This window comes from Equus asinus, chromosome 10 (assembly GCF_041296235.1).
Source record: "Equus asinus isolate D_3611 breed Donkey chromosome 10, EquAss-T2T_v2, whole genome shotgun sequence".
Lineage (NCBI taxonomy): Eukaryota > Metazoa > Chordata > Mammalia > Perissodactyla > Equidae > Equus > Equus asinus.
Window position 1 is genome coordinate 16,916,042 of NC_091799.1, and position 19,972 is coordinate 16,936,013.

The window sequence follows — 19,972 nt, forward strand, 5'->3', positions numbered from 1 at the left end:
GCCCACAGTGAGCGGCCCACCGCGCAGCACTTGGTGGCAGCTCCCTGAAGGGCTCACTTGCTCATGGCTCCATAATAACAGCAGATGACACTGGTCACCGAGTCAAAGGAGCCCCTCATTTTCAACATTAAACCCCGCAGCTGCTGCCAGGAGCTGGGCGCACTGCATAGCAGTCCATTATGCGCCAGGCGAGCACCCTGCTCCAGCCACGTCACTTCCCATTAACTCGGAGGCGCCCTGCCCCCACCGCCCCCAGCCTGCCACACTGGCTGGCAGCAGCAGGTGGACAGTGAGCAGCCCCCATCAACAGCCGGTCTAATGGCTGCTTTACAAGCTGTCACTGTCCGTGCTGAGCAGGAAGAGAAGGGAGGAGAGAAGAGAGAAGGGCGGGGCAGGGTACAGAACGCGCCCTGGGGGGCGCAGGGGTACGCCTGCCCCGCTTCAGTACCTATCAGCTGCGAACTGCCCCAGATAAAGGGCAGAAACTGGAAGTCATCCAGGCCCCACACGCCCTGGCTGCCGGCTGGCTCCATCCTGTATGTTTTCTGGAGTTTCCGCATAACCTCAAGGTACCTACAAAGGAGGAGGGGGGACGGGGGAGCAAAAAGGAAAAAGCCAGTCTCACCCTTCAGAGATCGAGGCCAGAAGGGCCCACCTCAGATTGGAGCTGGCCTCCACTGCAGCGACAACCCACGTGTCCAAGCTATGCCTCAGCTGGGACTCTCAGATCACGCAGCTGTTTGTCTCCCCTACTCAGCCTCCTCCTGGCCCAGGAAAGGGGCAGACACCGACTGGGATGGAGGGGGCGCGGTTAGTGCCGTCAACTCCTGACAACGTGTAAGGCCCTGGGCAGGAGCCTCAGCCTCCCCCACTTCAGCTCGCCTGTTGGAGCGCTGGCGGGGCAGGTCACCTCCTAGGCCCTCGCAGCGCGGAGCTCCAGTGTCATCAAAGGTACATCAGACTGCCCCAGGAGCCCCCGTGCTGGCATCGCCAGGGGAGCCCAGAACAGGCACTTGTCACTCTCTGGTGACTGAAACACAGCCGTGCTGCCGGGCAGGCAGTCTGGGCGGTGAGGGGAGCAGGTCAGAGCTGGACTGGCTGGGTTCAGATGGCTGCGTGACCTCAGGGAAGAGACCCGACTTCTCTGTGCCTCGGCCTCCCCATCGATAAAATGGAAACGAGAGCTGCTTCTTCCAGGGCTGCAGTGGGAATTACGTGAGCTGCACAGAAAGCGCTCAGAACGCGCCTCCTCATGGCATCCGCCACGGGAGCACAAGCCGTCATCACGCAGCGTTCCCTTCACTGTCTGGACTGGAAGTTGAACCTGTAAGGAGTCTGGGACACCTGTCCACAGCCAGAGCTTGATGAAGACAGGACGAGGGAACCCTGGCACCTGTCCCCAGCCGGACAAGAACAAGGGCAGAGCCCTCGCTCAGCCACCAGGTAGCCACCCCCCGCCCTCCCCGCACTCACCGATTGAACACCTTGAAGACGATGGCTATCTGGTCGTCCACCCGGAGCACCCCGATCTTGCAGAGACAGCAGAGGAAGGCAGCAAAGGCAGCTTCGTGTCCTGGGGAGGAACCGCCGAGCTTGACAGCCTTCCAGAAACAGCAGTGGGACATGCCCTGTCTCACTAGAGCCCAGGCCGCTGATAGCTGCCCTCGAAGGGGGGAGGCCGACATGGAGACCACGGGGCCTCCTCCTTATCCAGAAAGACCTTTTAGGAGCTTTTAGGAGCTCCTAGCACTGTAATTCTACTCCTAAAAGGGCTGGGCTGTTGACTTCTTTAAATAGGCATTTTCTTGAATTTTGTAGGTTTAAGTCAGTCATCAATGCCACCCTATTTATTGAGCACCCACTGTGGGTCACTGTCCACGTCAGGCATTAGGGGGACAGTGGGAAGAAGTCCCTGCCCTCGTTTGATAGTTTATGATCTATCAGGATGACAGACATTAAATATACAGTCACTTCTATGACCCCAGCTCTGAAGGAGAAGTATAGGGTGATAACTGGAGGATATCACAGGGAGATCCTGATATAAGGGCTCAAGAATGTTTCTCTAAGGAAGTAATATTTAATTTGAAATCTGAAAGATGAATAAGACTTGGCAAGGCACAGAAGGTGAGGGGAGCAAGAAGAGCCTTCTAGCCAGCAGAAACAGCATGTGCAAACGTCCTGAGGCAAAAAAAAAAAAATGATATATTTGAAGAACCCTAAGAAGGCCGGTATGGCTAAAGCAGAGCGAGCAAGAGAGAAAGTGTAACAAGATGAGGCTGGAGATCAGATAGGCCTTCATAGCCAGAGTAAAAAGCTCAGATGTTTTCCTTAGAGCAATGGGGAGCCACCAAAGGCTTCTAAGCAGGTCACCTTCTAAGCATGGTCACATTACAGGGTCAAAAGGCACCCCCTTCCTTTCCCAGTCATGTCAAATAGGAACGGTCAGCAGTACAGAAACAGAAACCACCGACTGGACTTTGGACTGAATCCCACGGTTCACGGCATCATAAAAACACATTTCGAGAGAGGTGGGGAGAGAATCTTTCAGTGAGTTCCTGTCCCATTTCAGCAGAATGAAGGCCCCTCCAAGGGCCTAGAAACCTGTGAGCTGTAGCTTTCACCTGCGCGGCTTCTGATCATGAGCAGCCCAGTCCAGGCCACCCTCGCTCAGGGGCAACCTCCACTCCCACACCTGGGAGCGCCTGAGGGCAGAGGGAACCCACCCTGCCGGCCGGCTCTCCTCACAGGGCGCCCGCTGGCCTGAGTCTAAGCCCCACCATGGAAGTCTCAAAACCCTTCACACCCCTGCTCCCCAGCAACAGGGGGAGCAGACGACAAACCTCCCCCAAGCCAGGCCGGTCCGCCCCGGGTCCAGGCGCCTCTTGAGGATCCTGAGCCCCAGGCGAGGGGCGGGCCCAGAGCAGCAGGTCTTGTGCAGCCTGCTGTGGGTGGAGGAAGGAAAGGCAGGCCTCCCATGCAGGCTCCTCCTCAGCACCCTGGCCCGGAGAATGCTCCCTCCACAGCCCTCCGGTCCCTCCCTCTCCCTCCACGGCTCCACCCCTGCCTCCCCACAAGAGCTCAGGAGCACAGAGAAGGTGGCCAAGAGCAAGGGGCCCAGGGAGAGGGTGCGCCGCAACGCTGCCAGAGGCTCCCAAGCTCTTCCATTTCTCAAGGCTTCTGAGAGCGGTGGCCTCGAGACATAGTAAGTGCTCAGTAAGCTATTGTTTGGGTGATGATGAGCTCACAGAGCATCTTTACAAAGAACAGAAATCAGCTCTGTACAGACAGGCACCACACGTGTGGTGCCAGCGCCCCCTGGTGGAGCCAGCCAGAGCCGCAACCCAGAAAAGACCACAGCAAGGCAGGTACCTGTGCCGTAGTCAATGCGCGTGGAGTTCCCCACCGACTCCTTTAGGTAAACAGCCACCTCAGGCACAGCAGCCGCCAGATGGGTGGGGACCACCGTGGCCACCAAGCTTTCTGCTTCCTGATAACACAAGAGACACAAGGTGGTGGCAGCAGATTAGGCAGCATCCGATGGCAAGCGCCCAGGGGCAGCATCTGGCTGGAGCCCAGGATGCCATGCGAGCTGGGCCTGGCTCCCTGCTCCAACTGGTCACAGAAGGAAGAGGAGGGAGAGCATTTATGTGTACACAACAGAGGGACTACCCTGGGGTGGCTTTTTGTCTGCTGACACTTTCTCGAGAGGACAAGGTTCCAGGGGCAAGACAGGAGGGATCTGAAAAAAACCCACTCAGCTCTCCTATCACGTAACTCATTGACACTCCATAGAGGTCATCTTTCTTCATACTTCCAGCAACAGAGTTTGTGCCATATGTCCACCAAAAGACGTATGCAAGGATGTTCATAGCAGCATTATTTACAGTAGCCACACATGGAAACAACCCACAGCTGAGATGTCCATCAACAGTAGAATGGATAAACTGTAATATGTTTGTACAATGGAATACTACACAGCAATGAAAAAGATCCACTGCTACACAACTATCTGGATGAATTGCACAGACATAACATTGAGCAAAAGAAGCCAGACATGTATATGATGTTCGAAAACAGGCAAAATCGATCTATGGAGCAGAAGTCAGAGAAGTTTGGGGATACCAGCTAGGAGGGGCACAAGGGCCCTGCTGGAGTGCTAGAATGTTCTGTGGTTTAATACAGGTGGTGGGTACAATGGTAAAAACATATGTTAAGTTCTATCAAACTATACAGTTATGATTTGTCAGCTTTAAGTTATAATTCAATAAAAATCTTTTAAAAAACCAAGAGTATATGCCATCTTAGAGTCCAGAGGCAGCCCCAGGCCGTTCTTAGGCAGGGACAGCATTTTTCTGGGTCCTTGGGACTCTCCTCTGCTCCATGTGAAAACACGGGGCCAGAGAAATTAGGACCCAAGTTTCTCTGAGTCCAGTCTGTGGTGGCCCAGGCATGAGAGTGTCTTGGAGACCTGGGGAGAAGCTGGACTCCCAGGCCCAGCCCAGACCCACAGACTCGGCCTTTCTAAGGATGGCATTGCAATCCTGCATTTTTATTTTTTGTTTGCTTTGAACAGGTATCACCTTCCTATGATTCAGAAATAAACATATTCTAAAAGGGAGGCATGAGAAGTCTCACTCCACCCCGTCCCTGTCCACCCCCCTCCCCTGCCCTCAAAAAGAAACTGCACCTGCCCATCGTGTGTCCTTCCAGTGAGGCTTCTCTGGGCAAACTGACCGATACAAACACACCTCTTTATCTTTCCTCCTTTCCTATCAAAAGGCAGCTTGCCGTGCGCATCCTGCCCTGGCTCCTCTGACCTAACAGTAAATCGCAGAGCCCTTCCCTGACTTCCCTAGTCGGTCTCCTTATTCTTTCTTACAGACCCTGGGGGGAGAGTGGCCAGCTGGCTGGATTTTATTTGACTGATCCCCTATCAGTCTATTTAGTTCTTCCCCTGAGAATGGACACCAGGGACACTTCCACCTGTTGCGAATACAAACGATGACCTAATGAACAGCCCCGAGCAGAGGACTGTGCATCCACATGGTGATTCCCAGAAGACGGCTGGGGCAGAGGGTAAATGCATTCATACTTTTGGTAAATGGAATTGCCATTTTCACAAACCCCCCAGTGATTTTGATCCGCCTGCAAGCTTTCCCCCTGCCCCGCCCCCAAGCCTGTCCTGCGGCAGCCTCACCTGGTCGAGTTTGGCATACCAGGTCCTATAGGCCTTGTTCCCAAACCGAGAGGGCTGGTCCACCAGAGGGGTCTCATCAATCCACCTGTCCAACGTGTTGAGAAGAGCAACCAGTTTCTCAATGGCCTGTGGAGGCAAAATAGAGGGGGCCAAGCCACAATGACCAGGGGCCCCGAGCCAGAGCCACAGAGGAGTCCCAACAGCTGCTGGCCAATGACCCCAAGCCACGGCACTAACTCGCATTCTCCTTGCTCTCCCCTTTCTTCCCAAACGTCCTGAATATGAAGGAGGGGCTGGGGGAACAGAGGGAGCTTTACAGAAAGGGACAGCACTAGGCTGAAGGGACAGGTGTGGCTTCAGCACCTGGTTTCTCCAGCCAGCCTATCCAGGAGGAGCTGGACAGGCGGAACGCAGCCCTGACCTTCTCTAAGAGATTTTATTGAGGTCTGCTGTTCAGCACACAATATCTACGCATCCCAGAAAACAGATGAAAAAGGAGAAAACAAAAATGACCAGTAATCCTGTCCCAGAAATAAACACCACTAACACTTTCACATCCTCTTTTATTTCATCTTTTTACAGTGTTTTCTCTCGCTCACCATGGTAAGAATTTTCGAGGCAGCTGGACCTGATTCAAAGCCCAGCTGAAACACCATTTAGTCGCTGCGAGACCTCGAGCCAGTGACTGACTCTCAGAGGCTGCTCCCCATTTCAAAAATGGGTGTGATGATAAGGACTTCGCAAGGCCCCTCCACGAGGCGCGCCGAGGCGGCGGCTCACAGGCCTGCGTATCCCGGTGTGTCCACGCCCCCACCACACAGGGTGGCAGTGGGTCACTCCGCGCCAGTCCGGCCAGGCGTGGCCACTGGACGCTTTGCGCTGCAGAGCTCTTTGTTGTTCATGGTTGGGAATGGAGACTCGGTGTCCAAAGAGTTTAGGACGGGCCCCAGGCACACAAAGAGCAGGCCACGGGACTGTGCCACTGCTGCCACTGCGTCAGATGGGAGGTGACCCGTCCAGGGCCCTCCTATCGAGTCCTCCCGCCACCACCCACCCTCTGGGCTGACCCAACTCTGGGGTCGTGGAGTCCCGGCGCACCCATCTCTAACACAGGGAAGCGCCGTGGCCTGGGGGTGGGCAGTGAAGTTCCTGTCCCTTTGTCCCTCCAAGTCCCACGGGCCCCTCTTGCTCAGAGCCTAAGGACATTTTTGAAAATATAGGACATTTAGAAGCAAAACTGAATGTGAGTGTGTGATTACTGGAGCAGAGACCGTCTGTAGTCCTCTCTCTCTCGTCGGCCCTTCTCACCACAGAGCCTTTGCATAAGCTGCTCTTTGTGACTGACATGCCCTCGTTATGTCCTGGTCTTGGGCCGATGCCCCCAGCGTGCCTACTGAATTCTTCTCAGTCTCTTGCTACAGTGTTTCTTCCCTGAAGCACCCCCTCCTGACCCCCTGCTGTGTACCCACCGACCCCCCCCCCCGCCCCCCCCCCGGCCTGCGCTTGTCACAGAGCCTGCAGTCTTCTCACCCATCAGAATGTCAGCTCCCTGAGAGCCAGGGCCCCACAACACAGCACATTCAAAGCAACTGCTTACAGTTGGACAAAAACGTTTTCAGATACACAGAGGAAAAAATTCAGAGTACAAAAGGGTGTGGGGAAAAACTCAGTGTCTTCCCACCCCTGACCTCCACGGCCTGGCTCCCGTGCCCTGGGGAAGAGAGAAGCCAGTTTCTCGGGTGTCGACAAAGCAAGTCTGTGCGTGTGCATCTAACGTGTTGATGTGTGAGCCTTTTACTCGGCACAGGTTGCAAAGTGTCCTCCATGCTCCCAAATCTAGACCAGACTCATCTGTTTGAACGACTGCACTGTACTTCGCTAGCACTCTAATTTATTTATGTTTCCCTTTGGTAGAAATTCGGGTTCTTTCCAGTCTTTCGTAACAAGCAGTGCTGCACTGCCTATCTTTGTACAAATGTCTTTGTACCCAAGCAGGCATATTTCTGTAGTCTAAATTCCTTAGGGCAGAAGTGCTAGGTCAAAGGGCTTTCCTTGGGGCGGGCCTTGTGGCCGAGTGGTTAAGTTCAAGTGCTCCGCTTCAGCGGCCCTGGGTTCGCCCGTTCAGATCCTGGGCGCGGACCCCAGGCCGTGGCAGCGTCGCACACAGAGGAACTAGAAGGACCTACAACTAGGATGCACAACTATGTGCTGGGGCTTTGGGGGGAAACAGAAGGCTTTCCCTGGATCTCTAAACGGGTAAGTGATCCCTAAACAGGTTGTACCAAGCTACCCCTCCTCCAGCAAAGGAGGGAGCTCATGCCCCCATTGCCAATCAATGCTCGATCCTGCAGGCCTGGGAGGCGTGAAACCACACTTCACTGTAGCTTCATTTGTGTTTCCTAGAAGTGTAGTCGAACATCTCAATGTCTTTCTCTGATTTATTTTCATGGTGATCATCTCTACCACTAACATACTCATTTGTAAACCGGAAAAATCTCAATTTATTATAAACATGTATATATTTAAAAGCCATTCGTATTTCATATTCTTTGCCCATTCTTCTACTGGGTTGTTGATGTTATTGTTTACTAGGAGCATTTTACATACTAAGGAAATTACCCCATTGTCTGTTCAAAGTGTTTTTTTCCTAATCTGTCCTTTGTCTTTGACTTGGATTGTGTTTTTTCGTTTGTTTGTACTTATTTATTTTTGTCAGGTATTTAAAATTGCTATTCATTATTACTTTTTTCATTTATGGCTTCTCCATTTTGTGTCATGCTCAGAAATATCTCCTCTACTCCAAGATTATAAAACGTGATGTTTTCTTCTGGGAAAAAAAAAAAAGAATGCCTAGTGCAGCACCTGGCAGAGGTGATAGTATAAATTTATACACATCCGGACTCAAAAACATAGGTCACGGGGCACACACTGCTTCGCAGCCTGCTCAGCTTCCTCACGAACCTCGTTGCACGTGCACACGCAGACACAACGTCACGATAGCCTGTAACAAGTGAACAGCACTTCCTGGGCCGAAGCGCTGCCGTTTACTCACTGACTCCCTCTCTGGTCAATGTCTGGGCTGCTTCCGATTGTTCACCACCACAAACAGCACTGTGATGAACAACGTGGCATCCCAGCCTCTGTGGAGAGGTCCGCTCAGAGGAAGGGACGCGGGAACGCTCTGCGGGTGTGACAGCCTGCTCTCGCCTCACTGACACCTTTCCCACAGAAGGCAGGACAAAGGAGTGGAACCAGTGTCACAGGCCGACTCGTGCATGCGCACACAAAATGTCACTCCATGAGGAAATCAGGGGACACTGTCCACCCAAAACACAGGTCTGTGAGGGCAGCTAGGAAAGCGTTCCTCCCAGAGGAGGCTTGCAGCACGGGCCAGGAGGAAGGGCAACGGAGGGCTCGGGGAGCGCACGGTGCAGACGCAGGGACACTGGGAGTCAGGCAGCCCTGGGAGGAGAGACCCTGCCCGAAGCGGACCTGGCCACATTGACTGGCACAGATGGTGCAAGGAGACACCTCCAGGAGCTGCCGACGCTGGTAGGACCCAGCAGGGTGGTGCCCACAGGAAAAGTCGTGACCAGCAGGGCCATCATGGCGGGCCTGCCATTGCAGAGACTCCGCAGAGAAGTGGTCTGAGAGCCGGCCGCATATTTGTGGGGAGGGGAGAGGAGCGCTCGAGCTAAGGAATGCATGTCACCCCCGGCTGCACAGCTCCAGGAGGCATAAATCACATCGCAGTCCTTGTACAGCCCCCCTGGCATTGTGCCACAGGACAACGGCCCTGAATGCAGCCCGTCCTCACCCCTCTTACCTATCAGAGGAGAAAGGTCCCTCTGCGTCTGGCTGAGGCAGGCGGTCAGGGGACATAAAGCCGCCATGATGAAATGTGACAGAAAGTGCTGCCAAAGCCTGGTTTTATGAAGAACCAGGTCACCAGGAACGGCTGACAAGGACAGAGCAAGCCCAACGCCACACAGCAACTAGGACTGAGGAGGGCTGGCCCAGCAATCCTGGCCCCAGGAAGCACCGGCAAGGCCCGAGGCCCTGGAGAGCTCAGTCTTTGGTGACACCGAGGGCACAGAGGTGGCGCTCCGGAGGCTGCCCCAGCTGCTAGCTCAGCTGGGCCACTGAATCATTAAAAGGCTCCCAGCTCCTCTTTCTGGAGAGGGCTTTCTGAACACAAGGGGCTGCCTCCACTTTTGGCTCGCTGGGGCAGAGGGGTGGGGGGACTGTGGGCTGAGACCGCTAGGAGGCCGAAGCATCCTCTGAGCTCCCCTCCTTCTCCCCAGACCAGGGCTCCTTTTTGGATTTCATGGACCAGGAACATTTTCTCCAAAACTTTACTTGCCAATTTTTCATTTTGCTCTCACTTAAAAATTCAAACAGAACAACAACAAAAAATAAGCCTCCTACTGCCTATCACTTTTATGTTGCAAAAACTTTAACCCCCAAAGAACAGGTCAGACACAATTTCAAAATGAAGGAGAGCCTTCTACATATGGGCCTAGGCAATATCACTACACCGCCCTTCCTTGTTCCCTTTGCCGCTGGTCCGGAAGCCGCCACCCGAGGCCACCAGAGGCACTGGGCCCTCTCTGCGGCCACAGCTGCCATCCCTGCAGGGAGGCCCAGCAGCTGCACAGGCGGGAGGAGGCCCCCACCTGTGGGCCGAGGCCCTGCTGCCCCTGCCAGCTGTGGGCAGAAGCTGTAAGACCTCTGGAGACCAAACTAGTCACCTCTGTCCACCGAGTGAGGAGGAAGCCACCACCCGGCAGTGGGAGGAGCCCCAGCTCAGGAAGAGCCCCAGCTGAAGGAACAACAACGCTGCTGGAAATTAGAACTGAGGACAGTTAATGATAACAACAGCTAATAACGATAATGCCACCTAGTGTGTGCCAGGTGCTGTGCTAAAGAAAAACTCAGCGTGCAGGAGCTCAGCGAATCTCCCCAGGGGCCATGAGCAGGCCTGCGGCTCTTCCCACTCTACAGATGAGGAAACAGAGGGTCAGAGGGGACAAGGCGACTCAGCTCAGAAGTGAGTGGTCATCAAAACCAGTCAGCCTGCCTCTGGAACCCAAGCACTTAACCACGCTGCCAACTCTGCCAAAAGAACAGCTCCTGAGCCAAGACAACACCTGGTGGGTGTGGACCGCCTGCCATCAAAGCCTCAAGGGCAATTAAGGGACCTGAGAGGGACCTGGCAGCTCAGGATCGGCTGGGGTAATTACAGTATTCTGCTTTAATTAGCCGTCCCACACCACATTCCCCAGCCCACTGAGCACAGCTGGACATCCCTGCCATGGGCTCAAGGAGGAGCCCTCTCCCTCCCCAGACATCTGTGCCAGAGCCAAAGTCCCAGGGCGCTGGGTGGGCCCAAGAGGAACCCAAGAAGTCATTGGTGGGTCAGCTCCCAAAAGAAAGCTGTGAATGCCCGGCTCGCCAGAAGTGACAGAACAGAACCTCAGCCACCCAGCAGTCAGCTAGGACCCAGGAGCAGGAGGGCTAAGAGGGCACTGCTAGCCTCAGGACAGACGGAGGCACTGGGCCAGCACAGACCTTACCCAACAGGCCGAGGCTAGGGCTGGAGAGCCGGGTGGGACAAGGAACTGCGAGAGGCCCTGATGTCTGAGATAAGAGGCTCAAGGTGGCTCTGGGCCAACTGTGACAGGAACCCATGAGGCCACTGAAGGCCTGGGACCCAGCCCTGGGAGATGGCAACCAGCCAGAGCAGACGGCCTGCAAGCGCACACTTTCCCCTGGGTATCGGCCTCCTCCCAGCTCCGCCCTCCCTCCAGAAACAGACCCCTCTCTGCAGCACGGCCGCGGCCACGGAGCAGCACAGCAGCATGCACCCTGCCACTCAGTATTTCCGCTTCTGGGAAGAATCCTCAGGAAAGGACGCCCACAGATCTGTGTGCAAGGATGTCCAGAGCAGCGATGTCTAGGGAAACAACCTAAAAGCCCACAGTTAGGGGGCAGTTTAAACAAATGAGGGCTGGCTCAATGAGGCAGCCATGTACACAGCAGGAAAGGCACTGGGGGGCAGGTCTGGTGGCACTCCGCACACCACGAACGGGACTGCCCCTGGGAGTTAGGGAGGAGGGCTGTACGGGAGGCTAGTGTCATGCACGTCGCTGTCAGTCATCTCTTCAGTTAGCACATTTACTTCTTTGTGATCTTTTTTAATTTAAAAAGTCATATAAAGACATCAGTGAGCAAAAATGCAGGCTATAAAACAGTATATTTACTTTGATTCCAATTTTATAACTACCCACCTATTTGCAGATAAGACAGGATTAGCAATAGAGACACCAAAATGTCAACTGCACATGTGTTTGGGCAATCTCATTTTTTGCATTGGCCCCGTTGTGGGCACGAGCACACGTGACCCTGGAGCTATGTTTGGAAAGACCCTGCCCAGGAGGTGCCCGCCCACACCGGCCTACCTCAGAGACTGTGTACTCGAAGGTCAGCTTCTTCCCCTTCACGCCTTCGTTGAGGGTGAGGATGAATCCGATGTAGTCAGCGTACGCCTACCAAATAGAGTGGGTGTGGGGATGCGGAGAGTGGTGTCAGAGCCGGACTCTATGCCCTGGCCAGCCCCCAGCGCCCCCCGGTTATCAAAGGGCTCCAAGCTACCCCTGGCTCCCAAGCCAGCAGCAGGGGCCGTAGAAAGATAATGCCGAACAGCCCGCCCCCACCCTCCCTCCCACACTGCTGGCAGGCCGGGGACCACAACGACACCGGGACCTCCAGCCAGAGTTTCCTCTGTGCTCACTGATGCTGCCAGCACTTGACACAACCACCCCACAAGGCAGCCACTATCACTGGCCCCATTTTACAGATGAAACCAAGACTGCAGGAGAAGAGACTTGCCCAAGGTCTCCTAAGACCAAGATCTCATCAGACTGGAGCAGGACCCAGCCAGCCAAACTCCAAAGCAGAGTGGCCAAGTCTTCGGCCATTACTACCAGCCCACCCGGAGTCCAAGGAATACTACCAAGGGTCCCTCCCCGGGCATCTCCCGGATGTTTCCCCCATCAGACGGGCCAGACTGCCTGCTTGCAGTGCAGCTGCCATACTCCCAGGAGAAATTGTCTTCTGTGCATGACCAGGTCTCCCAACACACCCACCAGCTTCCAACAGGGCACTCTCCCCGCTGCAGGGCTGTAGGTCACACACAGCACAGGGTGAAGAAAGCACGGAGGTGCAGGCCCCTGGAGAGGCGGGTCTGGGCGCACGTGACTTCCCTTCCATCTTGTTTCTTCTTCATCCCTTTCATCTCTCGCTTTTTCCTTCCTCCTTATCCAAGCCTTACGGGTGCCAGGGGCATCCACAGCCAGCCCTGAGATGAGCCCTGAGCACCAACCCCCAGTGTCTAGAAGGGAGCATCCTTCTCTCATGGTCCTCCTGCAGCCCATGGAGTGGCCGCAGGGGAAGGGGGCGTCACCTGGCCGCCGGGGGGCACCCACAGCCACTCTCCTAGCCCAGGGCAGTCTGAGCCCTCGTCCTGACTGCAGCCAGGCTCACCATCATTCCTGCAAAGTACACTGGGGCGCAAGGAGAGGGAGCAGCAGGGGCTGCGTCACCCTCCACAGCGCTGGCTCCCACACAGGTCTGGGGCTCTTGGTGACTAAAGCTCAGGACGTTCCTAGGAACCTGACTGTGGCGAAGTCTCCACTGACACCATTTCGTCACCACGAGAGAACGACGGTCACGTGTGCTGCTCAGTAGGGCTCCCTGGAGGCCTGGCCCTGAGCCGCGTGCTTTGCGGCCTTTCAGTCATTTAAGCCCCCAGACGATGTTATGGCAGCAGGAACTGAGGCTTGGTCAAGTTAAGCACCTTGCGTAAGTCACAAGAAGAGAAAATGGAAACCCTGGGCTTGAAGCTCTGACCTCTCTGACCCCCGGCCCTTGTTCTTGACCACCGCACAGAGTCACCTGCATGGCTGCAACAGGTCCATCCACTTGAACGATGAGCTTCCCAGCGAGTGAACACACAGGCCAGAAGAAAACGTGGCTGACACTCCCTAAAGCGCGCTGGCCCCTGGAGAGGGCTGGCCAACTCTGTAAATATGTGAGGCTCCACAGGCCACACAGTCTGGCACACAGGTCCTCACCTCTGCCCTTGCGGCCTGAAAGGCCATGGACAACATATCAATGAAGCAGTGTGGCTGCACTCCAGCAACACTTTCTTCACAAAAACAGGCCCGGGCCAGGTGAGGCTGACAGGTGCTCCTCTGCTGACCTGCAGCCTCGGGAACAGCGGCTCCCCCGACGGGGCTCCAGAGCCAGGCCACCGGGGCGTGAACCTTTGCCATGTCACACTCACTTGCTCAACCACTCGTAGCCTTGCCACCTTGCTAAATTTCTTGGCCTTCTGGCCCAAGTTTTCTCACCTTCAAAATGGAGCTGAGTAGAGAGGCCGCCTCCCACGGTTCTGGGAGCATGAACTGAGCTGAAGTGCTGGCACAGCCCAAACACCAAGTCCTCTCCGGAGGACATCCGGGGGAAAGCAAGGGGCTGAAGCCACGTCTGCATTCAGACAAACCTGCAAGCTCAGGGCAGAGCAGTGTTCTCCGCCTCCAGGGGACTGCTGACAACGTTTGGAGACATTCTAGGTTGTGCTAACCGGGGGCAGGCGTGCTACTGACATCTAGCGGGTAGAGGCCAGGAGGTTCCTAAACATCACGCAGCGCACAGGCCAACACAGAATCCTCCGCCCCAGATGTCAGCAGTGCTGAGGTTGGGAAACCCTGAGCTACAGCAACAGGACGACGAAGTATTCAAATGATGTGCTTTGAGCAAGAAAAGGGGCTAAAGTGTTTACCCTGGTGAAGCCTCGGCGAGGAATACAACTCAGAAAAGACAGGATAACCATCTCTGAAAGAGAAGCCAGACAGGCTCCACGGCCCCCAGGCCCAACAAGGACAAGGCCTGGCAGCTGTAGGGTTTGGGCTCGAGGCAAGCACAGCAGACTCCTGAAAGAGAGCCCACCAAGCTTGCCGGGACCCTGAGCCTGCCCTTCTGACAAGTGACAGTCCCCACCCCAGCTGACCAGACCAGGCGGAGGCACCTGGCTGGAGCGGGACCCAAGGCCTTCCCTGGGAATTAGAAAGTGGCTTTCTTTTTCTTAGTCCCAGTCTTTCCAGAAGCCTGGGAGCTACAGGCTGTTATCTTCTGCCCACCACGTGGACCGAGCAGCACAGAAGGCTGGTCCGCCCCCAGTGCCCTCAGTCCCAGTTCCCTGGCATCTCTAGGCTCAGCCCCCTCCCTGGCGAGGCTTCCATATGATACCCTCTCCCTTTGATACGCTGGCTCCCAGACTTGCTAGTACTTGCAACCAAGAATCAAAGGGACCCACCCTGTGACTGAGGACACTGGCGTTCAATCAGTACAACACTCAAGGAGCGGCAGCTTATGAGAGCCAGGAGCAGAACCCTCCGGGGTTACTCCGGCCCCGGCCCCAGAGAGTTCCCCACTAACGCGTCTCTGAGTTCTGCCCTGAGGAGGAGGGACAGCCAGCTCCCCGTCACCTCTCTCCCCAGCTTCTAACAGCTCTGCACCCAAGAGCAAGAAGGGGCAGGAGCTCGCAGCCCCAGTCATGCCCAGAAAACCACAGGCTTTGAAAAGCCTAAGCTTCTCATCCCAGTTGCGAGCCCACAGGGCAGACCCCTCCGGCACCTGAGAACGCTTCCACTTGCCCATGTCAGGAACCGTGTGGATCTCCTTCTTTGGAATGATGAAGTTCTGAGTGGCTGCAGGGGCATCCTCCGAAGAATCTTGATAAAGAAAATGCAAAGGCAAACAGATCAATAGAATCCTCCCCCCAGCACGCACACACGCACACACACACACGCACACACACACACTTTTAAACCAAGACTCCAACACGCAAGGCCAGCATAAACGAGATCAAGCTCCCAGGACAGAGTAGTGACTTGTTAAGCCAAACCCACCGGCCTCCTGCCTCTCCCTGCCCGACAGGGGCCAGGCAGTAGTGGCAACCCCTCAACAGCTGATCCATTTGGGGGCTCTGCCATGCCCTCACCTCCTGCTGCCCAACCGGCAGAACGGTTAGAAAAATAGAACCAAGTTGATCTTTTAGACAGAAACAGGCAATTCAAAGAAGAAAAAGAACAACAACAAATGGCCAATAAACATTTGAAAAAATTACCAACCTTCCAAATAAGCAAAGAAATGTAAATTAGATGAGATCACTTTTCCAAACCAGGTTGGCAGATCAAGAACATCGGGCAGTGGCTGCAGAAGGGGGAGCAGGAATTCTCCTGCACTGTTGGGGGGAGTCTCAGGTGGCAGAAGCTGCTAAGGGGGCAACTCAGCCCCGCCTGCATTCACCCACTGAGCCGCCAGTTCCACCTCCAGGAATCAACCCTTCAGATGTACTCGCAGAAAGAGACACACGTGTAAAAAGGTGCTAACTGCATCGAAAACATCAGAAACAACCCAAACGTTAGTCGATCAGGCGATGGGCAAATAATGATATGCCCACATAATGGAAATCTTCCTAGCTTTTAAAAAGAATAAAATCTAAATTACTGACATAGGAAAAACAGCCTAGATCTTCATAAGTGAGGAAAGAAAATTGTACTATATCAAATGTAATATAATCTCGCTTTTGTAAAAACAACTCTACAGGGGCTGGCCTCGTGGCCCCGTGGTTAAGTTCATGTACTCTGCTTTGGTGCCCCAGGGTTCGCCGGTTCAGATCCTGGGCAGGGACCTACACTCCGCTCATTAAGCCAGGCTGCGGCAGCATTCCACGTAGAACTAGAATGACCTACAGCTAGGATATACAACTCTTTACTGGGACTTTGGAGAGAAAAAAAAAAAAGAGGAAGATTGCCCACAGAGGTTAGCTCAGGGTCAATCTTCCTCACCAAAAAAAACTAAAAAAACAAAACCCCAACTCTACATACTAATATAAACAACACGTATACTTATTAGCATATGCCTTGGGAAAACCTAAAGCATTAACCACCAAAGTTAATAATACTTGTCTCAAGGAGGTGAAATTTATAAAGGACTTCTGTTTTCTAACCTACATATTACTATTCAAAACTAGCATATAGTACTTTTATAATCAGAAAAAACCTTCTTCTTCTTCTTCTTCTTCTTCTTCTTCTTCTTTTTGCTGAGGAAGATTGGCCTTGAACATCTGTTGCCAATCTTCCTCTTTTTGCTTGAGGAAGATTAGCCCTGAGCTAACATCTGTTGCCAATCTTCCTCTATTTTGTATGTGGGACTCTGCCACAGCATGGCTTGATGAGTGTTACATAGGTCCACACCTGGGATCTGAATGTGAACCCAACCACTATGCCACCAGGCCAGCCCCCACAAAAAAACCTATTTTAAGTGGAGTTTCTATATATTCAGAAGTTGAGGGAAAGGAAAACACGGGGCAGTTTAATGAGCCGTCCTAGACACACACTTGGCACCAAAGCTGATTGCTTACTCCGAATGGCCTCCCTAGCCAAAAATATCTTCCCCACACTGCAGGATCCCTTCACGCCGCGACACTGGGAGACGCAGCCCTCAGTCTCCTATCCAGAATTCCAAAATCCGAAAGGTTTTAAAAACCCAAAGGTTTTTTTTTAATAAGTTTGGCACAAAACCATTTGGTACTAAACTTAAACCTAAAGTGACATGAGAACATTTACAGGCTTTGTGTATCCCACGTAGGAAACTTATGTTTTGCTGCAGAATATTTTTGTTTGATTACGGGGCACTGCTTTCTGAAATCTGAAAAACTCTGAATCCCAAAATGCACCTGACTCTCGGGTTTGGGGTTGGGATTTGCGGACTGAATCTACTATTGGAGATTTGTTAGAGTAATAAGCATCTTCCTCTAAAAACGAAAATCTCCCGGAAGAGCAAAGGACTACCAGTCACTCACAACATAGTATAAATTTGTCTCATCCCCACCGTCTTCCTAAAACCGAACTGACATCAGGTGCATGGAGAAAAGGGGACAAGGACCTAAGAAGATTCTGGAACACATGACATTTGGGGGAATAGAGCCTGCCTGGAGAGGCCCTGAGGAAAGGAAAAGTGCCAGGAGACCTCAGGAGACAGACAGAGAATCTGAGATAAGAGCCATGCAAACCTCTGCCTAATTCAAAACTCAAACCAGGGCCCCAGAAAGAGACCAGAAATTCTCTTCCTCCTCCCACCTGTTCTGCAAGTCCTGTTCCCAGAACCCAAAATTGAGGACGCTGCTATTAGTAAACTGCTACTCTAAGTAAGATGCTAAATAAAAAACTTTATTAGGCTGGGAACCTAACCGCATTGTTTTTATGGGAAAGCATGTTCCACATTTCAACTAATCAACTTGCAAATGATCTTTGGGAATGCCCTTTCGGGAACTCGCTCTTTCTCTGAGAACCTGCAAGGGGATGTTTCACAAAGAGGAAGACCTCCAGGCCATACCCAACATGGTCCCAGGGGAGAGGCTACCTTGTAGGAAGCAATGTAACAAATCACTGATGAAACACACACAGGTCCCCAGAACATATAATCCCAAATCAAAAAAGAAAAACAAGCCTTCAAACTCGCAACTGTGATAAATGAAGTCAGACCCACAGTCTCTTCAGCCTCAGACTCGGTCTCTGACAAAGGTGCCGCAGGACAGCTGGATCCCCCTACGACATCTCAGTATAAGATGGAAACCTGCAGAGTCTTAGAGATGTTCCTTAAAAACCCCAGAGAGGATAATGTGTTATCATCTACCATTTGGGATCTGGTCTACATGTTCACCCTGGACCACCTCTGAGAAGGGTAACAGTAAATCCGCCTTTACTGACTGCCCACCACGCCCACGTTTCAGCCACATCAGCTATGGAACACACACTACAACTCTGAAGAAGGTATAGTCGCCCTATTTTAAGACAGAAGAAAACAGACTCACAGAGGCTGCGACTTGCCAGGCAAAGCCAGGTCTGTGTGACTCCAAAACCGAAGATTTTCACCACCACGCAGTTAAGTAGCTCTTTCCATTTGTTCCAAAACATCCTGTTTCAAACTTCACAGACAGACCCCCTCCAGGGAACCTGAATCTTCCCAGCCATAGACAGCCCGCCTGAGCCTTCGTCTCTCAGTGCAGATTCTCTCCCGCCACCACCCATTGTCAGAGACAGTCACCTCCCTGATAATTCACCTTGCCTTGTATCTCCTGATGTCATTACCAGGATTTCTAAGGGGACACGCACAAAAGTTTTTGAACCACATAAAATAAACGTGTGGTTCCGAACGCAGTAACAGACCATAACAGACCTAACAGACCTAACAGACTGGGCCGGCCCCCTCTGACAAAATTTTAAAACTGATCTGTGATCAGTCCTTTTTAGCTCAAGGTAGGGGGTGGGCAAATAGCTTGTCCCTTCTCCAGGTTAAGGATCTCTATGAGACCCCTTCCCTAGCACCTCCACCAGTCATTTGAAATGAATTAAAAAGAGGCCACAGGGGCAGGCCCGGTGGCCCAGTGGTTAAGTTCCCGCGCTGCGCTTCAGCGGCCCAGGGTTTCACTGGTTCGGATCCTGGGTGCGGAAATGGCACCGCTCATCAGGCCACGCTGAGGTGGCGTCCCACATGCCACAACCAGAAGGACCCACGACTAAAAATATACAACTGTGTACTGCAGGTGCTTTGGGGAGAAAAAGGAAAAATCAAATCTTTAAAAAAAAGGAAAAAGAAAAGAAAAAGGAGATTGGCAACAGCTGTTAGCTCAGGTGCCAATCTTTAAAAAAAGAGGCCACAATGTAAATGAAAGCTACAGATGGTGATGCCAGAGGCTCTCGTATCTCCTTGCACAACCAGCCTTTTTAAACTACTGGTTTAGACGAGCAGGGGCAGTTTCTCTCCATAAATTCTCAGCCCCGCAAACTCCAGAGCCCGGCCTCCAAGAGGGAGAGAGGGGAGGCGGATGAGGGGTGGCAGGACGTGCGGGAGGCTGGAAAGGGGGTCGAGGAGGCCCAGGCCCACGGAGCATCACCCCGTACCCCGGGGGTAAACGGTGTCATAAAGGCGGCGGCCCCATCCCGGCAGCCTCCCCACCAGGTCAAGAGCTGACTTAGGCCCGAGCAGCCCAGAGGTGGACAAGGCCCCCCTTCTGGCCTCGGCGCTGCCCACCCGGCCCCGGGCAGCCCGGGCTCCCAAGTCCACCCACCAGCCCTTCGCGGCCCCGGGTCTTGCTCCCCCGTGAGCGCCCCTCAAGCCCTGTCCCGCCTCGGGGCCCGCGGCTCTCGCCCCTCCAGCTCCCGCGTCTCCCGACCCTCCCCTGCCGAGCCCCCACACCACACCCCTTCCCCGCCCCACGCCTGGCGCCGCCCCCGCGCCCCCGGCCCGCAGCCCGCCCTACCTGGCGGCGCCTGCCGCTCGCCCTCTGCCATCTTTCTCCCGCCGGAGCCGCCCGGATGCCTGCAGTCCCCGCTCACCTTTCGCCCTGGAACCCACCCTTCCTTTCTCCGGCCCCACGACGCGCTCACAGCTTTGTGAAGCGCGATGAGCACCGGCCGGCTATAACCGAAAACCGAAAATTAGAGTCACCCCGCGGAGACGCCCGCCATGTTGGTGCGGGGCACTCAGGGAGCATGCCCGGCAACGGCCGGCGCGCGCGCGGCCTCGCTCACGGGGCGGCGGCGGCCATGTTGGTGCGGGGCGCCCCGGCGCATGCGCGCTGACGGCCGGCTCGGGGGGGGGGCCGCCCCCCCCCCCGCCCCCCGAGTGCGGCGGCCATGCTTT

General features: G+C 54.1%; 1 protein-coding gene across 1 annotated transcript in view; it reads right to left on the minus strand.

Annotated features, from left to right (window-relative positions):
• PTPA (protein phosphatase 2 phosphatase activator) overlaps positions 1 to 19,902 on the minus strand; it is a 31,124-nt gene extending 11,222 nt beyond the window's left edge. Inside the window, exons 1-7 of the mRNA XM_044778592.2 lie at positions 19,590 to 19,902; positions 14,897 to 14,994; positions 11,659 to 11,745; positions 5,198 to 5,323; positions 3,370 to 3,487; positions 1,474 to 1,573; positions 449 to 573 (exon numbers count right to left, since the gene is read on the minus strand). Coding sequence (XP_044634527.2) covers positions 449 to 573; positions 1,474 to 1,573; positions 3,370 to 3,487; positions 5,198 to 5,323; positions 11,659 to 11,745; positions 14,897 to 14,994; positions 19,590 to 19,620 — 685 coding nt within the window. The 5' untranslated portion in view covers positions 19,621 to 19,902. The remainder of the gene's footprint in view (positions 1 to 448; positions 574 to 1,473; positions 1,574 to 3,369; positions 3,488 to 5,197; positions 5,324 to 11,658; positions 11,746 to 14,896; positions 14,995 to 19,589) is intronic.
• Between the last annotated feature and the right edge of the window lie 70 nt (positions 19,903 to 19,972).